Source organism: Jaculus jaculus, chromosome 1 (genome assembly GCF_020740685.1).
Source record: "Jaculus jaculus isolate mJacJac1 chromosome 1, mJacJac1.mat.Y.cur, whole genome shotgun sequence".
NCBI lineage: Eukaryota > Metazoa > Chordata > Mammalia > Rodentia > Dipodidae > Jaculus > Jaculus jaculus.
Window position 1 is genome coordinate 324,364,895 of NC_059102.1, and position 27,891 is coordinate 324,392,785.

At 41.1% G+C, this 27,891-nt stretch overlaps 1 protein-coding gene across 11 annotated transcripts in view; it reads left to right on the forward strand.

Moving 5' to 3' along the window:
• Cdc42bpa (CDC42 binding protein kinase alpha) overlaps window positions 1–27,891 on the forward strand; it is a 296,605-nt gene that overhangs the window by 135,578 nt on the left and 133,136 nt on the right. For all 11 annotated transcript variants that reach the window (XM_045157818.1, XM_045157767.1, XM_045157782.1 and 8 more), the window contains 4 exons: window positions 1,964–2,212; window positions 4,652–4,731; window positions 12,012–12,178; window positions 13,158–13,280. In XM_045157818.1, coding sequence (XP_045013753.1) covers window positions 1,964–2,212; window positions 4,652–4,731; window positions 12,012–12,178; window positions 13,158–13,280 — 619 coding nt within the window. The remainder of the gene's footprint in view (window positions 1–1,963; window positions 2,213–4,651; window positions 4,732–12,011; window positions 12,179–13,157; window positions 13,281–27,891) is intronic.

Below are 27,891 nucleotides of genomic sequence, written 5' to 3' on the forward strand. Positions count from 1 at the left end.
ATAGCATTGTAGTCCTTAACAGTAAAAGTTCTTGAGTGAAGCAATTTTTGGTTCCAAATCCATTTCTGTCATTTACTAGTTGTGTGACATTGAGAATATTATTTGAACTCTCTATATATGCCTTAATTTCTTCTTCTATAATACTGCTGTTTAAAGTCATACCTTCTGCCAGGTGTAGTGGTGCATGCCTTTAATCCCAGCACTCAGGAGGCAGAAGTAGGTGGATTGTTTGAGGCTACCCTGAGACTACGTAGTAAATTCCAGGTCAGCCTAAGCTAGAGTGAACCCCCCCCACCAAGAAGAACAAACAAACAAAAAGTCATACCTTCCTAAGGTGATTGTTTTGGGTATTAAGTTAGGTGAGCAAATAATTTTGGGGGGAGGGTTTTTCGAGGTAGGGTCTCCCTCTTGCTGAGGTTGACCTGGAATTCACTATGTAGTCTCAGGGTGGCCTTGAACTCATGGTGATCCTCCTTCCTCTGCCTCCTGAATGCTGGGATTAAAGGCATGCACCACCACGCCCTGCTCAAACAAGTATTTCTTTTTGTTTATTTTATTTATTTATTTATTTGAGAGCAAGAGGTGGGGGGAGAGGGAAGGAGAGAGGGAGAGAATGGGCACACCAGGGCCTCTAGCCACTGCAAATGAACTGCAGATGCATGTGCCCCTTTGTGCATCTGTCTAACGTGGGTCCTGGGGAATTGAGCCTCGAATTGGGGTCCTTAGGCTTCATAGGCAAGTGCTTAACTGCTAAGCCATCTCTCCAGCCCTCAAACAAATAATTTTTAATAGTTCCTGATATGTGCTAAATTCTTTAAGTGTTTTAGTATCAGTTAATCAGTAGTTTGTAATATATATGACTATTTATATATATTCTATTGAAATATTGAGTCATTAATGCTCTTTTGAATTAGTTTCACTTTCATAGCAGTTTAAAGTTTTATAGTATTTGACATGCTCTTTCTGTTGCTGTTCTATAACATAACTACTTATGGAATTAAACATTATTTTAGGAAAATGAGTTTTTCTTTTTTTGGTTTTTCAAGGTAGGGTCTTGCTGTAGCCCAGGCCGACCAGGAATTCACTATGTAGCTTCAGGCTGGTCTTGAACTCATGTATATTCTCCTATCTCTGCCTCTCAAGTGCTGAGATTAAAGGTGTGAACTACCATGCCTGCCAGAAAATGATCTTTTCTCATCCATCTTTAATTTCTTTTAGTATTGGTACTATTGCAGTCAGGTTCATTTTGCTGGTAGAAAGCACCTGAGCAAGAGCAGCTTGTGGGAGGAAAGGGTTTATTTTGGTTTACAGACTCAAGGCAAAGCTCCATGATGGCAGGGGAAAACAATAGCATGAGTAGAGGGTGGACATCACCCACTGGACAACATCAGGTGGACAACAGCAACAGAAGAGTGTGCCAAACTCTGACAAGAGGAAGCTGTATTTAAGACCCATAAGCCCACCGCCAACAATACACTGCCTCCAGGACGCGTTAATTCCCAAATCTCCATCAGCTGGGAACCTAGCATTCAGAACACCTAAGTTTATGGGAGACATTTGGATCAAACCACAATAAATACTGTGTATCACCATACACTGTTGGATAAGTTTAGAAGGAAATAGATTTTTAAGAAAGTAAATGTTGGGCTGGAGAGATGGCTTAGCGGTTAAGTGCTTGCCTGTGAAGCTTAAGGACCCTGGTTTGAGGCTCGATTCCCCAGGACCCACGTTAGCCAAAAGCACAAGGGGGCACATGCATCTGGAGTTCGTTTGCAGTGGCTGGAGGCCCTGGCGCAACCATTCTCTCTCTCTCTATCTGCCTCTTTCTCTCTATGTCTGTCACTCTCAAGTATAAAATAAATAAAAAATTTTTAAAAATTTAAAAAAGAAAGTAAATGTCATTCACTGTATTTTTAAGCTAATTGTTGATTTATATTTGTACTTGGTGTCATTGTCTATATAGGAGAGGTTTCAGTTTCCACCCCAAGTAACTGATGTGTCTGAAAATGCTAAGGATCTTATTCGAAGGCTCATCTGTAGCCGAGAACATCGGCTTGGTCAAAATGGAATAGAAGACTTTAAGAAGCACCCATTTTTTAGTGGAATTGATTGGGACAATATTCGAAACTGCGAAGCACCTTATATTCCAGAAGTTAGTAGCCCAACAGACACATCAAATTTTGATGTGGATGATGACTGCTTAAAAAATTCTGTGAGTATGACATTATGAAGATATACTGTCTGTATGCTTCTTTGAAATACGGTTCTCCAGTAGTTTTTCCTGTTTACCAGCTTTGTTTTAGGACTGTGTTATCAGTAATCTTCCAGTGCTCACTCCAGTTAGCTAATTCAGCATAGTCAGCCCTGACCAAGAACAAAATTCAAACATTTACTTCTTTTGGTAAGTTGTGCCAGTGGGAGTTTCCTATGAAAAGGATAAGATTAGATGCTTTAAAAAAAAAAAAAAAAAAAAAACCAGACTTCTTGATTGCAAAGTGAAAGGGGTTGACCAACGTCTTTCCCTTAAACTTGCCATGAAACTGGATAAAATGATTAAAAACATCCATTTTCTGACTTAACATCATAGAGAGATAAATTGAAGTATTCATGAAAAATTTCTGAACTTCGGTCAAAATGTATTTTCCACTTGTTCCTGCCTTATACTCCATCATCTGCTTGGTTCTGCCTATAGTCTGTTATCTGGATGTGAACCCCACCACTCTGTTGCCAAAGGGGAAGCTTATTTTGGAGGCTTGATGCCCATGCTAGTAACAAACTTGGTAGTCGAAAATGAATGGGGAAAGTAAGCCCATTGCCTTCCTTGCCTGAGGTTATGGATCTACTTGAGGCAGATGGAGTAAGTAGACTTAGCCAAATAGTCAAATAGTCAAATAGTTCTTAGACTGTAGATTACAGCGAAGCCAGCATAGTATAATGACCTCTGCTCTGATAATTAAGTTGAAACTTAAGAATATGATACATGAAATTATTGTTTTTGTATGTTTTTAGCCTTTTTCACCTGAATTTTTATTCAGTTAATTTATTTTCATGGTTTTAATTTAATATTAAATTTTTATATTAATTTTTTAAGTACTTATTGTTCAGTAGTTTTCAAGTCATATAAGAACCTCTGCAACACATTCTATTTCTTTTATTTTTGGTTTTTTTTTTTTTGAGGTAGAGTTTCACTCTATCCCAGGCTGACCTTGAATTAATTCACTATGTAGTCTCAGGGTGGCCTCGAACTCACAGCGATCCTCCTACCTCTCATCTCCAAAGTGCTGGGATTAAAGGCGTGTGCCACCATGCCTGGCTTGCTCTACCCTCTAAACTTTACAAAAATTAGATGTTATTCCCTCAACAGCTTTTTATTATTAGCATTGTATTTTATTATTGACAGAAACTGCAAGTCAATTCAAATTAAGTGAGAAGTACAATTAATTTTATTTATTCACAGTAGCTATATTCTTTAAAGTTAGGGTGAATAGTGTGTTAGCTAACATTGACCATTGTTCTTAGGAAATACAAGTTAGATTCCTGAAAGCCTTTGGCCATATTTTCAATAGCACAGCCTTTCTTTTTTCAAGGTGTGGTCTCACTCTAGGCCATGCTGACCTGAAGTTCACTATGTTTCTCAGGCTGGCCTCGAACTCACAGTGATCCTCCTACCTCTGCCTCCCAGGTTCTGGGATTAAAGGTGTGTGCCACTATGCCTGGCTAAAATAGCCTTTTTTTAGTGTGCGCTTTTTATGTAATGTATTTTGTTGATTCATTGACATTGAACTCACATTTAGCAACACTGCAACTCATTCCTGAATGGACCTTACCGAGTATATCTTATTTTCTTGGTCAAGGGACATTGTAATCTTTTACTCTGAAACATTAGGCAATAGCCAGGGATGGTGGCACACACCTGTAATCCTAGCACTTGGAAGACTGAGGCAAGGGGACCATGAGTTCAAAGCCATTATGGGATAGAGATAAGACCCTGTGTCAAAACTAAGGGGGAGGGGGGAGAAAGAAAAAAAGGAAAGAAAGGGAAAAGTTAAACACTAGGTAGCACTTCTGTGCAGTGCCTGGAAGCCATTTTAAATAGTGTTAAGATCATAAAAGACACAAAACCTGTGAGTAAAGCTGGCAAAGGACATTTGCTGCAGTACGAGACTAGAAATGGAAAGAGGATTCCTGTTCAGCCTCAGCATGAGAAAGAAGCCCAGGGTACCTCTCGTTTTTCTCCCCACATACCTTGAATGATTACATAAGCTGTGAGAGTAATGATTTTGGTCTTGCAAGAAATGCATTTTTTAAACTGGGCTTGATTGTCACATGCTTGTAACTCAGTAGTGGGGAAGATGGGGAAGATCACACTCTGAGACACTTTGGCTGTGTCAGAAGACCTTATCTCAATAAAAGGAGTTTCTAGGTAAATTTGCATATACAAAATATATGAATAATGACTATAATTTTAATATCAATCAGGCTTCACTCTAGCTTGCTAGAATTTTATAGTAGCAGTGTTCAGTCTGAATTTTACATCACTAACCTGTGTACCAAACTTCTCACTGTTTATTTCTATTAGCAGTTAATATTTGTAGTCCAACCTCAGCACGTAACTATGCCTTACCAGATCACTATTTTTTTTCACCCTTAGGAAACAATGCCCCCACCAACACATACTGCATTTTCTGGCCATCACCTTCCATTTGTTGGTTTTACATATACTAGTAGCTGGTAAGTTTCAAAAGTCAACATAATTTGAATAATTTGTAATAAAATAAAGTGAGTTGAAGTTTTTAAAAATGTAACCTGTGAGGGAACATTTTAAATTAGAAAAATTGATGAGAATGAACCTACAGTTGGAGAGGTTAAATACTACAAAATGAATAAAATACTCAAAAATCGTAACTCATTTAGGAGAGAAAAGAATATGACAAATAGAGAGCTTAAAATCTAGTCCATAGCAATGGGGTAGAAATTAAAAGCAGCATCATGCACTGAATAAACATTCTTTAGATACCAAGCACCAGTATGTTCAACCCATTGATCCTGTCTGTAACTGTTTAGTCACTGTTCATTCCACTTATGTCCTCTCAGTCCTCCCTGCCTGGATTGAAACCCACTGAGAATGTCTGTAATCACTTTATGAATGAATGCCTTGTCAGTTCCCTAGGCTGTCTTTCATTCTGCTGTAATTCCTTGACTGAGTGTACATTTATTATTAAAATTCAGTTTTCTGCTTGTACCTGAGCAGCTCAGGGTGGATTGGTAAAAACATGGGGTTCTTACTGGACTTACTTGAAATCTGTGTCTACCAGCCTTTAGTGAATCACATGGTGGGTTTACTTCTACAGGCACCCAGGTAGTCATTTCACACTCCCCCTCTACACACACCCAGGTAGTCATTTCACACTCCCCCTCTACACACACCCAGGCAGTCATTTCACACTCCCCCTCTACACACACCCAGGCAGTCATTTCACACTCCCACTCTACACACACCCAGGTAGTCATTTCACACTCCTCCTCTACACACCCAGGTAGTCATTTCACACTCCTCCTCTACACAGACCCAGGTAGTCATTTCACACTCCCCCTCTACACACCCAAGTAGTCGTTTCACACTCCTCTTCTACACACACCCAGGTAGTCATTTCACACTCCCCCTCTTCACACACCCAGGTAGTCATTTCACACTCCTCCTCTACACACCCAGGCAGTCATTTCACACTCCTCCTCTACACACCCAGGTAGTCATTTCACACTCCTCCTCTACACACACCCAGGTAGTCATTTCACACTCCCCCTCTACACACCCAGGTAGTCATTTCACACTCCCCCTCTATACACACCCAGGTAGTCATTTCACACTCCTCCTCTACACACACCCACGTAGTCATTTCACACTCCCCCTCTACACACACCCAGGTAGTCATTTCACACTCCCCCTCTGCACACACCCAAGTAGTCATTTCACACTCCCCCTCTACACACCCAGGCAGTCATTTCACACTCCTCCTCTACACACCCAGGCAGTCATTTCACACTCCCCCTCTGCACACACCCAGGCAGTCATTTCACACTCCTCCTCTACACACCCAGGTAGTCATTTCACACTCCCCCTCTACAAACACCTAGGTAGTCATTTCACACTCCCTCTCTACACACCCAAGTAGTCATTTCACACTCCCCCTCTACACACACCCAGGCAGTCATTTCACACTCCCCCTCTACACACCCAGGCAGTCATTTCACACTCCTCCTCTACACACCCAGGTAGTCATTTCACACTCCCCCTCTGCACACACCCAGGCAGTCATTTCACACTCCCACTCTACACACACCCAGGTAGTCATGTCACACTCCTCCTCTACACACCGAGGTAGTCATTTCACACTCCTCCTCTACACACACCCAGGTAGTCATTTCACACTCCCCCTCTACACACCAAAGTAGTCGTTTCACACTCCTCCTCTACACACACCCAGGTAGTCATTTCACACTCCTCCTCTACACACACCCAGGTAGTCATTTCACACTCCTCCTCTACACACCCAGGTAGTCATTTCACACTCCTCCTCTACACACACCCAGGCAGTCATTTCACACTCCCCCTCTACACACACCCAGGTAGTCATTTCACACTCCCCCTCTACACACACCCAGGAAGTCATTTCACACTCCTCCTCTACACACACCCAAGTAGTCATTTCACACTCCTCCTCTACACACACCCAAGTAGTCATTTCACACTCCTCCTCTACACACACCCAAGTAGTCATTTCACACTCCCCCTCTACACACACCCAGGTAGTCATTTCACAGTCCCCCTCTACAAACACCCAGGTAGTCATTTCACACTCCCCCTCTACACACACCCAGGTAGTCATTTCACACTTCCCCTCTACAAACACCCAGGTAGTCATTTCACACTCCCCCTCTACAGACACCCAGGTAGTCATTTACACTCCGCCTCTACACACACCCAGGCAGTCATTTCACACTCCTCCTCTACACACACCCAGGCAGTCATTTCACACTCCCCCTCTACACACACCCAGGTAGTCATTTCACACTCCTCCTCTACACACCCACAGGTAGTCATTTCACACTCCCCCTCTGCACACACCCAGGCAGTCATTTCACACTCCCCCTCTACACACCCAGGCAGTCATTTCACACTCCCCCTCTACACACCCAGGCAGTCATTTCACACTCCCCCTCTACACACCCAGGCAGTCATTTCACACTCCCCTCTGCACACACCCAGGCAGTCATTTCACACTCCCACTCTACACACACCCAGGTAGTCATTTCACACTCCTCCTCTACACACCGAGGTAGTCATTTCACACTCCTCCTCTACACACACCCAGGTAGTCATTTCACACTCCCCCTCTACACACCAAAGTAGTCGTTTCACACTCCTCCTCTACACAAACCCAGGTAGTCATTTCACACTCCTCCTCTACACACACCCAGGTAGTCATTTCACACTCCTCCTCTACACACCCAGGTAGTCATTTCACACTCCTCCTCTACACACACCCAGGCAGTCATTTCACCTTCCCCCTCTACACACACCCAGGTAGTCATTTCACACTCCCCCTCTACACTCACCCAGGAAGTCATTTCACACTCCTCCTCTACACACACCCAAGTATTCATTTCACACTCCCCCTCTACACACACCCAGGTAGTCATTTCACACTCCCCCTCTTCACACACCCAGGTAGTCATTTCACACTCCCCCTCTTCACACACCCAGGTAGTCATTTCACACTCCTCCTCTACACACCCAGGCAGTCATTTCACACTCCTCCTCTACACACCCAGGTAGTCATTTCACACTCCTCCTCTACACACACCCAGGTAGTCATTTCACACTCTTCCTCTACACACCCAGGTAGTCATTTCACCCCACACTCCCCCTCTACACACAACCAGGTAGTCATTTCACACTCCCCTTCTATACACACCCAGGTAGTCATTTCACACTCCTCCTCTACACACACCCAGGTAGTCATTTCACACTTCCCCTCTACAAACACCCAGGTAGTCATTTCACACTCCCCCTCTACAGACACCCAGGTAGTCATTTACACTCCGCCTCTACACACCCAAGTAGTCATTTCACACTCCCCCTCTACACACACCCAGGCAGTCATTTCACACTCCCCCTCTACAAACACCCAGGTAGTCATTTCACACTCCCCCTCTAGACACACCCAGGCAGTCATTTCACACTCCTCTTCTATTCACACCCAGGTAGTCATGTCACGCTCCTCCTCTACACACACCCAAGTAGTCATTTCACACTCCTCCTCTACACACACCCAAGTAGTCATTTCACACTCCCCCTCTACACACCCAGGTAGTCATTTCACACTCCCCCTCTACACACACCCAGGTAGTCATTTCACACTCCTCCTCTACACACCCAGGCAGTCATTTCACACTCCTCCTCTACACACCCAGGTAGTCATTTCACACTCCTCCTCTACACACACCCAGGTAGTCATTTCACACTCCCCCTCTACACACCCAGGTAGTCATTTCACACTCCCCCTCTATACACACCCAGGTAGTCATTTCACACTCCTCCTCTACACACACCCAGGTAGTCATTTCACACTCCCCCTCTACACACCCAAGTAGTCATTTCACACTCCCCCTCTACACACACCCAGGCAGTCATTTCACACTCCTCCTCTACACACCCAGGTAGTCATTTCACACTCCTCCTCTACACACCCAGGTAGTCATTTCACACTCCCCCTCTACACACACCCAGGTAGTCATTTCACACTCCCCCTCTACACACACCCAGGTAGTCATTTCACACTCCCCCTCTACACACACCCAGGCAGTCATTTCACACTCCTCCTCTACACACACCCAGGTAGTCATTTCACACTCCCCCTCTACACACCCAAGTAGTCATTTCACACTCCTCCTCTACACACACCCAGGTAGTCATTTCACACTCCCCCTCTACACACACCTAGGTAGTCATTTCACACTCCTCCTCTACACACACCCAGGTAGTCATTTCACACTCCCCCTCTACACACCCAGGTAGTCATTTCACACTCCCCCTCTACACAGCCAAGTAGTCATTTCACACTCCCCCTCTACACACACCCAGGCAGTCATTTCACACTCCCCCTCTACACACCCAGGCAGTCATTTCACACTCCCCCTCTACACACACCCAGTTAGTCATTTCACACTCCTCCTCTACACACACCCAGGTAGTCATTTCACACTCCTCCTCTACACACACCCAGGTAGTCATTTCACACTTCCCCTCTACACACACCCTGGTAGTCATTTCACACTCCTCCTCTACACACACCCAGGTAGTCATTTCACACTCCCCCTCTACACACACCCAGGCAGTCATTTCACACTCCCCCTCTACACACACCCAGGCAGTCATTTCACACTCCCACTCTACACACACCCAGGTAGTCATTTCACACTCCTCCTCTACACACACCCAGGTAGTCATTTCACACTCCCCCTCTACACAGCCAAGTAGTCATTTCACACTCCCCCTCTACACACACCCAGGTAGTCATTTCACACTCCTCCTCTACACACACCCAGGTAGTCATTTCACACTCCCCCTCTACACAGCCAAGTAGTCATTTCACACTCCCCCTCTACACACATCCAGGCAGTCATTTCACACTCCGCCTCTACACACACCCAGGTAGTCATTTCACACTCCTCCTCTACACACACCCAGGTAGTCATTTCACACTCCCACTCTACACACACCCAGGCAGTCATTTCACACCCCCCTCTACACACACCCAGGCAGTCATTTCACACTCCCCCTCTCCACACACCCAGGTAGTCATTTCACACTCCCCCTCTACACACACCCAGGCAGTCATTTCACACTCCTCCTCTACACACACCCAGGTAGTCATTTCACACTCCCCCTCTACACACCCAAGTAGTCATTTCACACTCCTCCTCTACACACACCCAGGCAGTCATTTCACACTCCTCCTCTACACACACCCAGGCAGTCATTTCACACTCCCCCTCTACACACCCAAGTAGTCATTTCACACTCCTCCTCTACACACACCCAGGTAGTCATTTCACACTCCCCCTCTACACACACCTAGGTAGTCATTTCACACTCCTCCTCTACACACACCCAGGTAGTCATTTCACACTCCCCCTCTACACACCCAGGTAGTCATTTCACACTCCCCCTCTACACACACCCAGGCAGTCATTTCACACTCCCAATCTACACACACCCAGGGAGTCATTTCACACTCCCTCTCTACACACACCCAGGGAGTCATTTCACATTCCCTCTCTACACACACCCAGGCAGTCATTTCACACTCCCTCTCTACACACACCCAGGTAGTCATTTCACACTCCTCTTTCTTCGGAGACCCAAGTCATCCTGTGATGACACCAGCTGCATGTGATTTGTACATGTTCCTGTCACTGCATTTTCCACCTGCATCCCTCTGGACTTACATGAGCTCTTCTTTTCATGGACAGACATGAAGGTACCTAGTACTAGGGCCAACTCCTTCCATTCCTTCAAGCCTCATATAATGTATTGCTAACTCTTATGTTACAAACATTTTTTTAATTTCATTTGTATTTTATTTGCATCATCAGAGTCTCTCCAGCAGCTTACCAGACAGAAAGTTATTTCTTTCATCTTAAAACATAAAAATTTTCTGGATCCGGCTGCTTGTATCTGTTACCAATTATTTACTCTGCTGTACATTGTAGCAAAATTATTTCTGTTGAACTGTGCATTTTTTTATATGCTTATTTTTTGAATCTCTTCCATTCAGGTTTGTCACCTGTCACTTCATTTAAACTGAATTTATTGGTGTTGCTAATGTAGTGATTACTTCCCCCACCTCTTTATTGAAACATTAATGTGTGTAATCATTTGTTGGGACTCCCTGTCCTCCTTCCACTGAAGGCCTCCTCATTAGGTATTGGGGTCACAGAATTAAAATTTCTTAGTCCTAAGTCTTTAATTCCCTTGGTTCAACTCTTTGCCACACTCCTATATCATTAAACCATTTTTATTCTCCCCCTTCCCCCCGGGCATTTGCCTCAATCTCTTTATACCTTTCTGGCCACATTTGATTCCTCATCTCCCTGCTTTCTGAATATGAAAGTGTTCTGGAGCTCATTCACTGGACTTCTCTTTTCCATCTATAGTCTGGTGTTCTGCCATATATTTCATCATGTTTTTAGTGGAGACCTTTTTCTCTTCTACTTAAAATCTGCCTTAATCACCTATTTAATATGTTCACAGTGTCCGTTCTCATAACCCTCTCAATCTGTCCAAGGTAGTCTTTTGAAAGATGAGCCAATCTATGACTCATGTTCTCTGTTCTCTGTAACCCTAAGTGACTTTGTATCTTAACTTCAAGCCAAAGTTCTTATTATTTGCTATACAACTGACTCATTTTTATCTTTCTGACTACTCTCCTACTTGTTCCCCTTGATCATCCACACAAGCCTCCTTTTTGTCCCTGTCACTGGAACTTAATTAAGCTCAGCATTGGCAGTGAATTTGTCTGTTTTCTTCCCTGATGAAAGTCCATCATCTCAAAAATCTTTTACTGATGTGTTAAGAAAAACATCTCACTTTAAAGTTTTGAATTTCAAATTCATTAAAGAACACTGTGGTGAATAGCTTTGACTATAGTTTCACTAAGATAACCTGATTACTTTAGACTACTATTAGCCCGTTAGCAAACTTTGTTTTATAATTTATGATTTTTTTAAATTAAAGAATTTGGAGAATTTAACTTTTCATATAAAAAGTATTTCTAAAATAGCCTACAGTAATTTGCAGAAAGTGTTTTTTATGTCATTCTAGATTATTTACATTAGTCATTCAAATCCATGCTTCATATGCAGAATTTTAAAAAGCTACCCTTTTCTTTCAAACTTTATTGCAACATGAACCTGCTTTTTTTTTTTTTTTTTTTTTTTTTTAAAAGTGTTCTTTCTGATCGGAGCTGTTTAAGAGTTACAGCTGGGCCCACCTCACTGGATCTTGATGTTAATGTCCAGAGGACTCTAGATAACAACTTAGCAACAGAAGCTTATGAAAGAAGAATTAAGCGTCTTGAACAGGAAAAACTTGAACTTACTAGAAAGCTTCAAGGTAAATATTGAGATTTTTCTGTTTTGCCCATACATGCACGCATACACAATAACTTAAAAATGTTTAAAGAATTTCAGAAGGATTGTACTACTACATACTGTATAATAACATGTCTAAACCTTTATTCATATGCCTCATTCAGTTCTTCAGACGTTATCGGACACACAGCCATTGTGATAATCTCTTCCTGGGGCAGGGAATTGAATATTTAGCTGATTCATTGGCAAAGTTCACCATCTGAAATCCAAAAACCTTGTACATTAGAAATGTGAAGGACTAGAGAGGTGGCTCAACAGTTAAAGGTGCTTTCTTGTAAAGTCTGATGGCCTGGATACAATCCTCCAGTACCTATGTAAAGTACCCAGATACACAAAGTGTATGACTCAGGAGTTCATTTGTAGTGACAAGGTCCTGGTGTGCCCATACTTAACTCTCTCTGTGTCTCAGTCTCTCTTTCAAATAAATAAAAAAAAATTTTTTAAAGTTGACTCATTCACATATATGTACATATTCATGTCTTTTTTGTTTATTTATTTATATAGTTATTTATTTGAGAGCGACAGAGAAAGAAAGAGGCAGATATATATAGAGAGAGAATGGGCGCGCCAGGGCCTCCAGCCACTGCAAACGAACTCCAGACACACGCGTGTGTCCCTTTGTGCATCTGGCTAACATGGGTCCTGGGGAATCAGGTCTTGAACTGGGGCCCTTAGGCTTCATAGGCAAGTTCTTAACTGCTAAGCCATTTCTCCAGCCCTCATATATCTTGCTTTTTAAGTGTAATTAAAGTTTTATACATGCAATGGAATTTTATTCCTTAGTGTGAAAATATAATGCCATCTACAATGAGTATACATAATGGAAATTTAAAAAATAATAATTAAAAAAGAAACAAAAATATAAAAAATAAAGCATTTATAGTTAAAAAAAAAAGGTATGTGAGTGTTTCTCATTCTTTCTTTTTATTCTTTTTTTAAAGAGTCAACACAGACTGTTCAAGCTCTTCAGTATTCAACTGTTGATGGTCCATTAACAGCAAGCAAAGATTTAGAAATAAAAAACCTTAAAGAAGAGATTGAAAAACTAAGGAAACAAGTAGCAGGTAAACCTTTATGACTCACTCATTTAATACATTTTGAGAAATGGTTTGTAGCCAGGTGTGGTGATGCACACCTTTAATCCCAGCACTCGGGAGGCAGATGTAGGAGGATCACTGTGAGTTTGAGGCCATTCTGAGACTACATAGTGAATTCCAGGTCAGCCTGAGCTAGAGTGAAACCCTACCTCGAAAAACCAAAAAAAAAAAAAAAAAAGAAAAAAATTATTTGCATGTAAACCTCTGTTGAGCCCTGTTAATGTTTTATGTTGTTGCACGTTACATGCCCATGTAGGAAAAGGTAAATAAAAGTAGGTCCCTGGGCAGAGAGATGGCTTAGCAGTTAAGGCACTTGCCTGCGATGTCTAAGGACCCAGGTTTGACTCCCCAAAACCCACATAAGCCAAACACACAAGATGACACATTCATCTGTAGTTTGATTGCAGTGGCTAGATGCCCTGGAGTGTTTTTTCTCTCTCTTTTCCTCTCTCTCTCTCTCATTAAGAAAATATAAGTCCCACTCTCCTGAAGCTCATAATTTGGTTTAAGAAGCAGATACATAGTCATTGCAGTATGGGGGAGGCATTGGGAAAAACCAGATGCACATATATTACAAAGAGACGCTTTAGAAGACTTTAGAAGAGTAAGGAGCACTAAAGACCTACTTTTATTGTTGGAATTTGCCTGACAAATTAAATTACATATATAGGAGGGAGGTGCTAGGGTTGAAAAAGAGAAAGGGCCACAACAGACAAAATAATCATACATATCCAGATCTTGAAGTTTGTGAAAATACATTTTTATAACAATTCATTTTCATTGTTTTATGAAATTAATTATAATTAAATTAGACAAATGTTGATAGGACTATTAAATTCATTAACTTTTTAAGTTATCATTGCTTCAAATATGTATTGAGCTACCTACTATTTACCAGGTGCTGTTCCTGGGTTTTGGGATGCAAAAAACAAAGATCCCCACAGTTGGCAGGGTAGAGGGCCGGCAGGACAAAAGCTAATACACAGCATATTAACAAGCAGTGTGATTAAAAATAGACTCAAATAAAGACTAAAGGAGTCTTAGAGTTTTAAGTGGGCAGGTCCTGTTATAGGTCTAATCTAGAAGGTGACATGCTTGCAAAAAACTTAGCTAGGCGAGGCACTTAGTTGTATAGCACTCTAGGGAATGTGTTCCCTGCAGAAGGACCAGCCAATACAAAGGTCAAAAGTGAGAATGGGCTTCATAGGTAAACAGGATAGCATGGCTAGAACGGAAGGACCAACCAGGGGGAACAGCTAGAAATGAGGTCAGAGAAGTAAAGGGACAAAGTGGCTTGTGAGATTGGGGAATAGGAGAGTTAGTGCTTGTTATAAATTATGTATTCTTGAATAAATTGAGAAACCTGCAGCATTTATAGGCATCATGTGACCTGAGCAAGTGGTTGGACAGAGGCAGGAGAAGGTACTATTTTACCCATTATCTTATTTATTTTACCTGTGTCTCTTCAAAAATTTGGCAGCAAAAATAAATGGAGTAAAAGTCTGTTACAGGGTCTTTTATAAAAGAACTCTTTAAAAAAAATGACCTATCAAGCTGGGACTGGTGGCACACACCTTTAATCCCCAGCACTTGGGATGCAGAGGTAGGAAGATTGCAGTGAGTTTGAGGCTACCTTAGAGCTACAGAGTGAATTCCAGATCAGCCTGGACTAGAATGAGACTGTACCTCAAAAGTAAAAAGACAAAATAAAATGACACCTCAATACTTCTGCTTATCATAAGTATCATAAGTATAGGTGATGATCTGTATTTTATTTTCTTTCAATGGAATGTGATTTTGAATAGCAGTAGCTCTGGAAAGTTCTTTTGCAAATAGAAAACTGCAGTGAACCAGATGTCAGTGATGTACAGTATTCATGTCAGCAGTGTTGTGAACCTCACCAAAATAGTTGTGAGCTTCTTAGGTGGCTCTGTACAGTAGCTGCTTTTAAAATCCTAAAACATTTTGCTGTGCCAATATCCAAAGAGAACTGGTGTTCATGTTTAATCCATTATCTAAAATAATGCTAAATAGTTTCATGTTTTGAGCGGCTACAGATACTTGTTTAGTATTGATATATATACACACACATACACATACACATATATACATACATGGTTTTTTTTGTTGTTTGTTTTTATGAGGTATGGTCTCACTCTAACCCTGGCTGACCTGGAATTCACTCTGTATTCTCAGGGTGGCCTCAAACTCAGGGCCATCCTCCTACCTCTGCCTCCCAAGTGCTGGGATTAAAGGCGTGTGCCACCACACCTGGCTTGATGTCCATATATTTTTTATTGCTGAAATACAGAAGTACAATTGATTTTTATATGTTTTTGCTGTGGCATTATTGAATTGTTAGTTCTAGAAAGTTATTGGTGTGTGTGTGTGTACATGCATGTGCGTATGTGTGTGTGGGCATACATGCATGTGTGTATGGGTACCTGTGGTCTCCAGATGCCCTTTGAGGGTTACCATGATTTTATGTACACCAAATCCCAAATATGCTGCACCTTTATAAGAGATCAGTAAACCCATAATTCTACATTGGACCTCTTATCATCATATGTGGCTCCCACAGGCAGCCTTGTTCACCCCATCAGAGGAATAGCTTAAATGGTTCCCACCCTAGGAACTCCTGCTTGACACAAATCTTGCTATATTTGCCTTTATGTAACCTGAATAGAACCCATCATCTGCTTTCTCTTTTTCTCATCTCTTCCCAAGTGCTTTAACTTCATGTTTATCTAGATTGTTCAGGTCTGCCAGACCCTTTCTTACTTCATAAAGATCATGTCCTACTGTAAGTCTTAGTTCAACCACTAAAGTGCCATAACAGTCCTGACACCTCTGCTGAATTACCATCTTTCTTACCTTCCCTGTGAACATAGTTCTATCTGGCAACCAACCACCTCCTCTGTCATGCCCAGTTCCCTTAGTAATGCTTGTTCTTCATTTTCCAGCCCCTAATATTCATGGGGACTTCAGACTACTATAACCAAGTGTCCCAAGTGCCTAGTGTCTTGTATAAACCAGTCAATTAGCAACTGATTTCCATCATACTGTCTTAGCTTACACAGTTCTCTCAGCACTCAGACTAATTCTGTTCAACCCCTGTCCCACAGTCTCTGATGGAGCTAGGCAGTGACAGGTCTTTCATTGCTTATTTAAAAGGCTTTTCTGATTCAAGCAGTTCAGGTGCTGAGTATTTCCTGATTATTCTAATTCCTTATTCTCTGGACCATTAAGGTCTCTATCTCCATGTTGAATCATGGATCCTCCTCCTCCCCTCTTCCCCCCTTGTTCTCTTGTGTGTGGTGGCATATACCTTTATCACACACACACACACACACACACACACACACACACACAGAGAGAGAGAGAGAGAGAGAGAGAGAGAGAGAGAGAGAGAGAGAGAGAGAGAGGGAGAATTGATGTACCAGGGCTTCCAGCCACTGCAAACTCCAGACACATGTGCCACCTACTGGGCATGTGCAACCTTGTGAGCTTGCATCACCTTGTGCATCTGGCTTATGTGGGATCTGGAGAGTTGTACATGGGCCCATAGGCTTCGCAGGCAAGTGCTTTAACAGCTAAGCCATGTCTCCAGCCCTCTCTTCTTCTCTTTTAAAGGTTGGATCTGCGAGGTATCTTCTATCACTTCTGTCAGGCTCACTTCCTTCCCAGTCTGACTTTTTCCATGGATTCTAAGTTTTTAGATTCCAGGAAAGTCTGTTTAGCACAGATCTAAAGGGAGGACTGGTATTCTTCCTTGTCTCTTACCAACTGTTAGAAATGACAAGCCAACACCTCCATTTCTTTCTCCCTTATTTCCATTTTCCTTGCCAAATCGAAAGCTAATGAGGCTAATAACCACATGGCCTTTTCCCATTGTAATTCCTCCCTTACATTGGGAAGACAGCTGATCCGTATATGCATGTATTATCACCCCCAACAATGTCCCAGTGACTGACACCATAACCTACTCCTTTCCCATACATGTTACTTTCAGAGATTATAATACATTCTTTAATCTCTGTTGACAAGTTAGAACAGAAGTCCAAATTTGCAATGGGGTCCTCACTGACACTGTAGGAAGTGGCTTGTTACTATGCTAGTGGGGATGAACCAACTGGATTCTTAACCAGTTTTTCTGGGATACCATCCTTGTTGGGTATGTTTAGGCATCTTATTACAGCTTCATGGATTGGAAATCCTGTTGCCCATGGATTGACTTGGCTTATCACAGAGCTACACATTTTTCTGTGATGCTTAATGTCAAGTAGAATAGTTATTTTCTAGTTTTCTATGTTGCAAGTAGGCATGATTGTAGAAGGCCCTTTCCTGATCCTTTGAGTAGAAAGAACAGGCTTTTCTTGGCACTTTGTTCCATTATACCCATTGACCTTTTTTGTTTGTTTGTTTTAATATTTTATTTATTTATTTGAGAAAGAGGAGAGGAGAGAGAGAAAGAATGGGTGCACCAGGGCCTCCAGCCACTGCAAACGAACTTCAGACACGTCCTCCCCCTTGTGCATCTGGCTAATGTGGGTCCTGGGGAATAGAAACAGGGTCCTTTGGCTTTGCAGGCAAATGCTGTAACCACTGAGCCATCCCTCCAGCCCTGTTTGTTTGTTTTTTGAGGTAGGTTTCACTCTAGCCCAAACTGGTCTGGAATTCATTGTGTAATCTCAGGCTGGCCTCAGACTCATGGTGATCCTCCTACCTTGACTCCTGAGTACTGGGATGAAAGGTGTGTGCCACATGCCTGGCCCCATTGACTTTTATGAATTGTTCTTTTCTTCAGTCCCAATTCAGAGATAGAAAACCAAAAGGAACAGCCAAGGAGCTCACCACTACATCAGTTCCCAGTTCCCAGTGCTGTCGCTTTTTGTTCGATATTTCTGAGCCTTCTTGTTTATTTATTGTTTGTTTATTTTAATGTATAAAGCTAGATTTATAATTATACTTGATGGGAAATATTCTGTTGTTTTTCCCAAAATAGAAGTCCCCAGAGTAAGCTCTCAAGATGCAGATCTGCAGGTGTCATAGACTCACAATACATAATTATTTTCAGTAGATCCTTCATGATTCCAGGATAAAATAAGAATTTCTCAGTGCTATTTGGGAGGATCTTCATTCTCATACATATGTTTGCCCCTCCAGCTTCTTGAACTCTGGAACTGCTCTTTCACTCAGAGAGTCCAGCCATACCAAACTTTTTTTGATTAGAAATGTTATGGGCATTTCTGGGAGTCCAGAAACCAGCAGCCAATTCAGGTGAGGGAGAAGAAGTTCATTTACGCTCGTGGACTGACACCCAGATCTCTCCATAATGGCGTCAGCCCCGAGCTCAAGTTTGCTAGGGATTTTACAATATAAGTAAGCATGGCTTACAATAGTATGTGACAGTTCAGAGAGCAGGTTCCAAAAGATTTTCAAAAATGTAATAGTTTGGCAAACAAAAATTACAATGGGGGTGTAAGTGGCATTAAAGTTAAATCTGCAATAAACTGTAAAAGGGAGGTAAGAGCAATAAACAGCCAGGGCTGGGGCCAGCTTCTCTAGTCATCCCTCCTCATTCTTTCCTGTTTTGTTTTGTTTTTTAATTATTTTCTGATGAGAGAAAGAATTGGTAGGCCAGGGCCTGTAGCTGCTGCACTCAAACTTTACATGCATGAGCCATCTTGTGGGCATGTGTGACCTTGTGTGCATGCATCACCATGTGCGTCTTGCTTATGTGGGTTCTGGAAAGTTGAACCTGAGTCCTTAGGCTTCGCAGGCAAGCACCTTAACTGCTAAGCCATCTCCTTAGTCCTTCATTCTTTTCTTATCTCATCTTGGGGGCTTTCTACTATTAAAGATTTTCAACATATTTCTACCACCACCATTTTAAACCTAATGATGAAATTGAGAAGCCAGGTAGCTCAGTTGTTGGCAGTCTAGTCAGGGTCACAGGCTCTCAGGGAGAGACACAGCAGTCTGCCTGACATATGACTCAGACCACCTGCTTTTACCCTGTGTTTCCATTTTCTTCTCCCATAACTTCCTTAGAAGTTTGGTGGGCTCCGCTGAGCCACTTCAGTCTCACCTTGCCTCTTCATCAGTTGGAGACCCCTAACTTTCTTATGGAGAACTATTACAATGTGTACCTGCCAAACGCCTAATTTCCCTGTGCCATCATTCAGATTTTCAATCCTATAAAAACAAAACAAAAAACAAATAACACTAGGCACAAAATAACGTTCATGACCTTACAGTGCCTGAAACTACCTACACAAAACCCTCCTAATAGGAGGAAAAAAATGATGTCAGAATAGACACTAATTAGAAAAAAGGAGGATTCAAAGGAGGGTGAATTTGGAGAGGAACAGTGGGAATTGTGGGAGAGAATTATCATGCTTTATTGCGTATACTTAAGGAAATTGTCAATGAAAGGTTTAAAAACAATTGCTGACATTCTCTGTGCCCACTGGCAACACTATTCTGTCTCTGACCCCACTCTGAGCTTCTTCTATTTCTTTGAATACATCTGCCTTGCATGACTCTTGCATTTTAAAAAATATTTTATTTTTATTTACTTATGTGACAGAGAGGGTGAGAGAGAATGGGCTCACCAGGGCCTCTCGCCACTGCAAATGAACTCCAGATGCATGTGCCACCTTGTGCATCTGGCTAATATGGGTCCTTGGGAATCGAACATGGGTTCTTTAGCTTTGCAGGTGAATGCCTTAACCAGTAAACCATCCCTCCAGCCCCTCATTTGCATTTTTAGTTCTGTCTTAGTGCACAAAATACGTGATCCCAGATACAAAGAACTCGAGACTCTGGCTTGGGGCATTTTAGTGACCATCTACTGTCAGGCCTTTACCTCTCAAAACCCACAACATGAATGACCTTCCTTCTTACCCTCCCCCCTTGGCCAACTAACCTACCTTTCCCTCCCTCCCTCCCTCCCTCTTTCTCTTTCTCTTTTCCTTTTTCTTTCTTACCTACCTATCAGACATGTGTCTTATTTGTCTATTCTTCTTCCTATTCTGGAAACATTCTTCATCTATGTCACCTTGTCTTGGGAAACTCATTACTGCACAGTTCTCTTGAGTTTCCTTCCTTCACTTTACTCCTACTTCCTTCCTAAATTCAGTGCTGGTCAGAGTGCTTTTCACTTACTACTTATTTATTTACAAGCAGAGAGAGGGGGAGGGAGGAAGGAAGGAGGGACCGAAACAGAGACAGACTGAGAGAATGGATGCACCAGGGCCTCTTACCAATGCAAGTGAGTTCCATGTATGTGCACCATGTTGTGCATCTAGGTTTTACTTGAGTCCTGGCGAATCAAACCCAGACCATGAGGCCCTGTTAAGCAAGTGCCTTAACAGCTGAGCCATCTCTCCAGCTCCACTTACTTATTTTTTATCCATTTCCCAAGTTGAGAGAAATAAGTCTCTTTCTTTCACTTAGTAGAGGTCTTACCTTTCCAGAGTCTCTTCTATTGGTTATGTGATAATCTTACTCTTGTGTTCTCTTTCACTTCATTTCTTTAACATCATTCATTTACTATCTTTTAACTTTAAAATCATAGTAAAATATGTATAATGTAAGAGGTTAGGGAGATGACTCAGTGGTTAAAGCATTTGCTATACAAATCTGATAACCAGAGTTCTGCTCCCCAAATCCCTCATAAGGCAGAACCCACAGTGGCATACACGTCTGTACTCCCAATGCACTATGGCAGTGGGAGGCAGAGAGTCAGGAGAGTACTTAAGATTGCAGGCCAGCTAATGTGGTCCTCAGAAAGACAGACAAGAGAGACCCTGTCTATAAACAAGGTAGAAGCAAAAAATTAACATCCTGAGGTTGTCCTCTGACCTCTATGTACATTCTGTGATATGTGTGCCCATATACACACACACATAAATATATACACATATATGTACATATAAAGTAACCATTTCAATCATTTTTGTGTTTATGTGTGGTGTGTATACATGTATATATGCATGTTTGTGTGTGTGAGTGTGCATGCATATGGGTGGATGTGATTATGGAGTTATCTTATCCAGTTACTCTCTACTTTATTCTTTGAGACACAGTCTCTTAGTGAAAGTAGAGCTCACAGATTAAGTTACACTAGCTAGCCAGTGAACTCCAAAGATTTCCTGTACCCACACCCTCAATTCTGAGCACACTACCACACCTGACATTTCTGTTTGGTGCTAGGGATCTGAACTCAGGGTCTCATACTTGTATGACAAGCATGTTACCACTGAGTGATCAATTTGATACAAAGATGTGTAAATTCTTTTCAGGTTCATTAAATTGCATAGAAATGGGTCAAATAAAGAAACAAAAAAGAGTTGTTATAGAGATGAAGATAAAACCACTTACTATTTAAAAAAAAATTCTTTTGTTTTTATTATTTGAGAGCAACAGAGAGCGAGAAAGGGGCAGATAGATAGAGAATGGGTGTGCCAGGCCTTCAGCCACTGCAAACGAACTCCAGATGCATGTGCCCCCTTGTGCATCTGGCTTACGTGGGTCCTGGGGATTCGGGCCTCAAACTGGAATCCTTAGGCTTCACAGGCAAGCACTTAACCGCTAAACCATCTCCCCAGCCCCACCACTTACTATTTTATTTCTCCAAAATCAGAAAATTTTCATACTTTGCTTTAAGTAAAAGTTGGTTTTATGACAGGAGATACATTTCTAGTCAAGTGCTAGAGTAAACACTTTTTGTATCTTTATTCGTATGATGGTATCCTATAAAGAATATGCTGGTATACATTTTACCATTGTCAGTTTTTAAAAGTATGCTTTCACATTTCCTAGTAACTTAGTTATAATGTTCTTAAAGAAGACCTTTTCTTCATAAAAGGAAATGAATGTTAACTTATTTCCTGTGGACTCCCAATAGTCTGAATTATTAGTATTTTATAGATAGACCATTTGTAAAATACTGTATGTTATTTTATGCAAAGTGACTGTATATCTTGGACTTTTAAAACTCATTTTGTTGATCATTAGTTTAAAATATTTACTTTATAATAGCTTTTGGGAAAAATGCTGTTTCCTGGAATAAAATTTCCAATTACACCTCTCTGTGACTCCAGTTATAACCTCTGTCTAGTTTGTTAGTATTGCTTCGTTTTATTGTTGTTTTATTGTTGTGTTGCTGTGTTATTGACTTTTTTTTTTCGAGGTAGGGTCTCACTCTGGTCCAGGCTGACCTGGAATTAACTCTGTAGTCTCAGGGTGGCCTTGAACTCACGGTGATCCTCCTACCTCTGCCTCCCGAGTGCTGGGATTAAAGGCGTGCGCCACCACGCCCGGCCTGATCTTTAAATTCCTGGGCTACAGTGATCTTTCTGCCTCTACTTCCTAAGTAAATGGGACTCTGGTGTGCTGGGCTTTAATATTTCTCCTTGAGTACTGTTTTAATCAAATAACTCCATTATTTTTCCCTGTCTCTACCACAGTGCAGCCCACATCATATTTTATATTTGATTTTCTGCTTTTTTATTATTTTAAGTGCTACTTTTATCTTCTTAATCTGTGTTCTTCAATACAAAAGCTATTTTACATTTCTCTTATATGCCACACAGAACAAAGACAGTGACCCATATATAATCACTTCCTTTAATCCTCATTACTAATAGATTGGATTTTAAATTCTGAACTAAGAACTATTTAGTTGGTATATATTAAACCACTTACCTAGTACTGCTTTTTATTTGTTCACAAAAGTAGTTTTTAGTAGCAGTGCAAATGTTTCAGCTATAGTTTTCTGGGGGAAAACATCAGACCAGAAGCAGCTTATGGAAGGAAAAGGTTTATTTCCAGCTAACACTTTGAGGGGAAGCTTCATGATGGCAGAAAGACATGACAAGGGTAGAGAGCTGGACATTTTTTCTCCACAGCATCTTGGAAGAATAGAAATAGACTGAGTGAGTTCACTAGCATAGGCAAGTAGGGCTGGAATATAAAACTTCAAGGTTGACCCCCAGTGACACAACCCTTTTAGCATGGTTCTGCCTCCTAAAGGCTCCATGCATTGGGAAGTAAATGTGAGGCTTAATCACAAACACACATGGCTATGGGAGAAACTTTACATTCAAATCACTGCAATATTAAATAAGATTTAAAAAATAGTCTGTGATGAGATTTTTGTTCAAAAGTTTCAGTCAAAATTACTCTTGTAGGAGCAAAGACTTGCCTGTCTTACCTATGTTACCTGGTAAGTGAACAAAGTTCAAAGCATTCTAAGTCTTGCTGTTTCATGGCGTATGATTTTTTTTTTAATTTTTTTTTGTTCATTTTTTACTTATTTATTTGAGAGCGACAGACATAGAGAGAAAGACAGATAGAGGGAGAGAGAGAGAATGGGCACGCCAGGGCTTCCAGCCTCTGCAAACGAACTCCAGACGCGTGCGCCCCCTTGTGCATCTGGCTAACGTGGGTCCTGGGGAACCGAGCCTCGAACCGGGGTCCTTAGGCTTCACAGGCAAGCGCTTAACCGCTAAGCCATCTCTCCAGCCCAAATGGCGTATGATTTTTGCAAGGCAGAATTCTGTGTTTTCACATTAAAGATGCTATGGCTTCTCTCTAGAGTAGGGAAGTTAATAAAAAAATTGGATGGGTTTCTTATTTCTAATAAATCTTATGCATTTCCTTTTATTCTTACAATTCATAAGAATTGTTATTTAAATTAATTACTTGAGAACGTGTCAGGGTAGAACCCAGAACTAGAAGAACAAGTGTGCTTAAAAAGGGATTCCTGGGCTGGAGAGATGGCTTAGCGGTTGAGCGCTTGCCTGTGAAGCTTAAGAACCCCGGTTTGAGGCTTGGTTCCCCAGGACCCACGTTAGCCAGATGCACAAGATGGCGCATGAGTCTGGAGTTTGTTTGCAGTGGCAGGAGGCCCTGGCGCGCCCATTCTCTCTCTCTCTCTCTCTATCTGCCTCTTTCTCTCTCTGTCTGTTGCTCTCAAATAAATAAATAAATAAAAAGGGATTCCTAAATGCCATTAGGAATGAGTTTCAACCATGAAATCTGACTAAAATCAGCCAGGAAGAGATGGAGAGATGGCTATGCTGCATAAGAGTGCATACCTAGCAAGTGTGAGTACCCAAATTCAGAAACCCCAGCATCCATGTAAACGGATGGATATTGCTGGGAGTGGTGGTGCATGCCTTTGGTCCCAGCACTTGCGTTCAAGGCCACCCTGAGACTACATAGTGAATTCCAGGTCAGCCTGGGCTAGAGTGAGATTCTCCCTTGAAAAACAAAACATGCAAAGCAAGCAAGCAAACAAACAAAAATGATGGACGATAAAGCAGGCATTTATAATTCCTACTTTGCCTATGGGTAAGAAGGAAGGTGGTTGGAATCCTCCAGAAACTATAGGCCAGCTGGCCTGATGAAAGTAGTACTGAGCAGCTTGAGACACTGCCTTAAAGAAGTAGAAGGCGAACATCAACACCCGAAAGTTGTTCTCTGACCTCTTCACATGCACGATAGCACGCATTCACACTTACATACATGAACACACACATACACAAACAAAACCAGGAAATGACAGAAGTCACCTGCTTAACTTTAAAAAAATTGATTCTTAATTGCTATAAATAGCAAAGTAAATTGACAAATACTAGGCTGGAGAGATGGCTTAGCGGTTAAGCACTTGCTTGTGAAGCCTAAGGACCCCGGTTTGAGGCTCGGTTCCCCAGGTCCCACGTTAGCCAGATGCACAAAAGAGGGCGCACGCGTCTGGAGTTCATTTGCAGAGGCTGGAAGCCCTGGCGTGCCCATTCTCTCTCTCTCCCTCTATCTGTCTTTCTCTCTGTGTCTCGCTCTCAAATAAATAAATAAATAAAAATTTTTAAAAAATTTAAAAAAAAAAGTTTAAATTGACAAATATTTTAGAAACTCTTTGACTCCTTGAAATGTTACGTGTAAAATTACAGAAAAAAATGAAATGTATTATTCATGTTAGGAAGAAGTTAGCATAAGTAGGAAAATTCTCATATGAAATGTTAAAATTACAGAAAATAATACTACTTTTCTGACTGTTGTACTCTGACTCCATGTCACTTTTAAGATTAAATACCTAGGATCTTTAGTTTTCTTTTTTCCCCATTCTGTTTGACAGTTTTATGCATATAATATAATTTGATTATATCTTCAATTTTCTCCATTTAAGATACTAATTAAAGAGTACTTCTAAGATAAAATGAAAACTATTCATTTCTTTGCATATATTTTCAAAAATAGGTTACTCATAAATATATCTAGACTTTCAAAATAATATGGCTTCCAGTGAATTTAGGACAGTGGATGTGAGCATATTATATTGTTTATAACTTGTAGAACTGTTTGTTGTGTGATACAGTAATCTATGGTATTGACTTTTATTCTACAGATCTTGTCTACCAAATGGAATGCACTTGTTAATTAGACTAACATTTTAATGCTTCTTCATATAATGACATCATCAAGTTCAGTCATGCAATACATTAAACATTTTGTTTCCTCACTTCAGTGTACAGACAGATCATCTGCAAATCTTTTTTTTAAATTATTTATTTATTTATTTGAGAGCGACAGACAGAGAGAGAAAGACAGATAGAGGGAGAGAAAGAGAATGGGCGCGCCAGGGCTTCCAGCCCCTGCAAACGAACTCCAGACGCGTGCGCCCCCTTGTGCATCTGGCTAATGTGGGACCTGGGGAACCGAGCCTTGAACCGGGGTCCTTAGGCTTCACAGGCAAGCGCTTAACCACTAAGCCATCTCTCCAGCCCTGCAAATCTTGTATAGAGCAGAATTCATTAGGTCTGAGTGATGCCTAAGTCTCTGCATTTCTGCTTGGAAGATGATGGTGCTGTTTTGGGATAAGAACAGAACATACTAAAACTGCATTAACAGTGACTATGTTTTGTTTTCTTTGTTTTTACTAGTTCTTTTTTATACAAATATTTTTATTTATTTTTCTAATTTTTATTTATTTATTTGAGAGTGACAGACACAAAGAGAAAGAGGCACATAGATAGAAAATGGGTGTTCCAGGGCCTCCAGCCACTGCAAACAAACTCTAGATGCAAGCGCCTCCTTCTGCATCTGGCTTATGTGGGTCTTAGGGAATCGAGTCACAAATCAGAGTCCTTAGGCTTCACAGGCAAGCACTAAGCCATCTCTCCAGCCCTTTACTAGTTCTTTTAATTTGCTAGTTTATTTATCATTCTTAAAATATTTCCTATCAGTTTATTAAATTTTACTTAAGCATATGTGAAAATGAATCATCTTATTTCTTAATAACCTTTCTGAACTACATTATCATTATATAATGTTAAGCATTATATGATAATACTTTTCTACTTAAAGAAGTTAGTGTACTTTCCTGAGCTCTTGTCTTTGGTCTTATGTATTTAACAGGCAGATTGTTCAAATCTCTGAGTTATTTCATCTGACTAAAAAATTGGAGGAACTGATTTAGATCAGAGATTTTCAGATATTTACTCTTGAAAAATCAGTTTGCTTTTTTTAATCAATCAGATTGGGTGATCTGGTGCTATATTATTAAATGCAAAACCATCTTACCATAATTTGACTCACAACAGCTTATTAGTAGTAGAGATAAATTTGTAGTTTCTATTTGCTATGTTGGTTTTGTTGTGTTATCTTAGTTTTTAAGTTTTTACTTAATATGAAGCTATTTGGATATATGACTTTTTTTTCCCTCACTAGTAGATCAGTAAGTAAAATGTTGTACATCTTTACACTAGTATTTGCCATTTAATGTCTTTCAATAAGTGGAATAACTTAACCCAAATGTTAGCTCTTTGATGAGGATTTGGTCATATTGTCATGTATCTCATTAGTATGTGGTGTCTGACCTAATGCAAAATTCAAATTACATATTTTTTTAAAAAAAAATAGTGTTTTTTAAAGGCCAGGTGTGGTGGCACATGCTTTTAATCCCAGCACTTGGGAGGCAGAGTTAGGAGGATCGCCATGAGTTCGAGGCCACCCTGAGATCACATAGTGAATTCCAGGTCAGCCTGGGCTAGAGCGAGACCCTACCTCAGAAAAAAAAATAGTATTTTTAAAATATTTATTTACAAGCAGAGAGAATGGGCACATCAAAGCCTCTAGCCACTGCATACGAACTCCAGATGCACTTTGTGTATCTATCCCTACAAATTACATCTTTTAAAAATAAAATTTAGCTTTTTGCCAGGCATGGTAGTACATAGCTTTAATCCCAGCTCTGGGGAAGCTGAGGTAGAATAAGGCCAGCCTTGACCATGGCGTGACTTTCAGGTAAGCCTGAGTGACACTGAGACCCTGCCTCGAAAAAGAAAATAAGTGCTGGGGAGAGGGTTCAGCATTTGAAGGTGCTTGCTTGCAGGGCCTCCTAGCTTGGATTTGACTCCCAAGTTCCCATGTAATGCCAGATGTACAGTGTGGCACATGAGTCTAGAATTGATTTGCAGTTCTGGTGCTCCTCCCCACCCTCTCTCAAATAAAGTATTATAAAAACAAAAGGTAAAGAATAAAGAAAAAGAAAATTAAGTCATTTTAA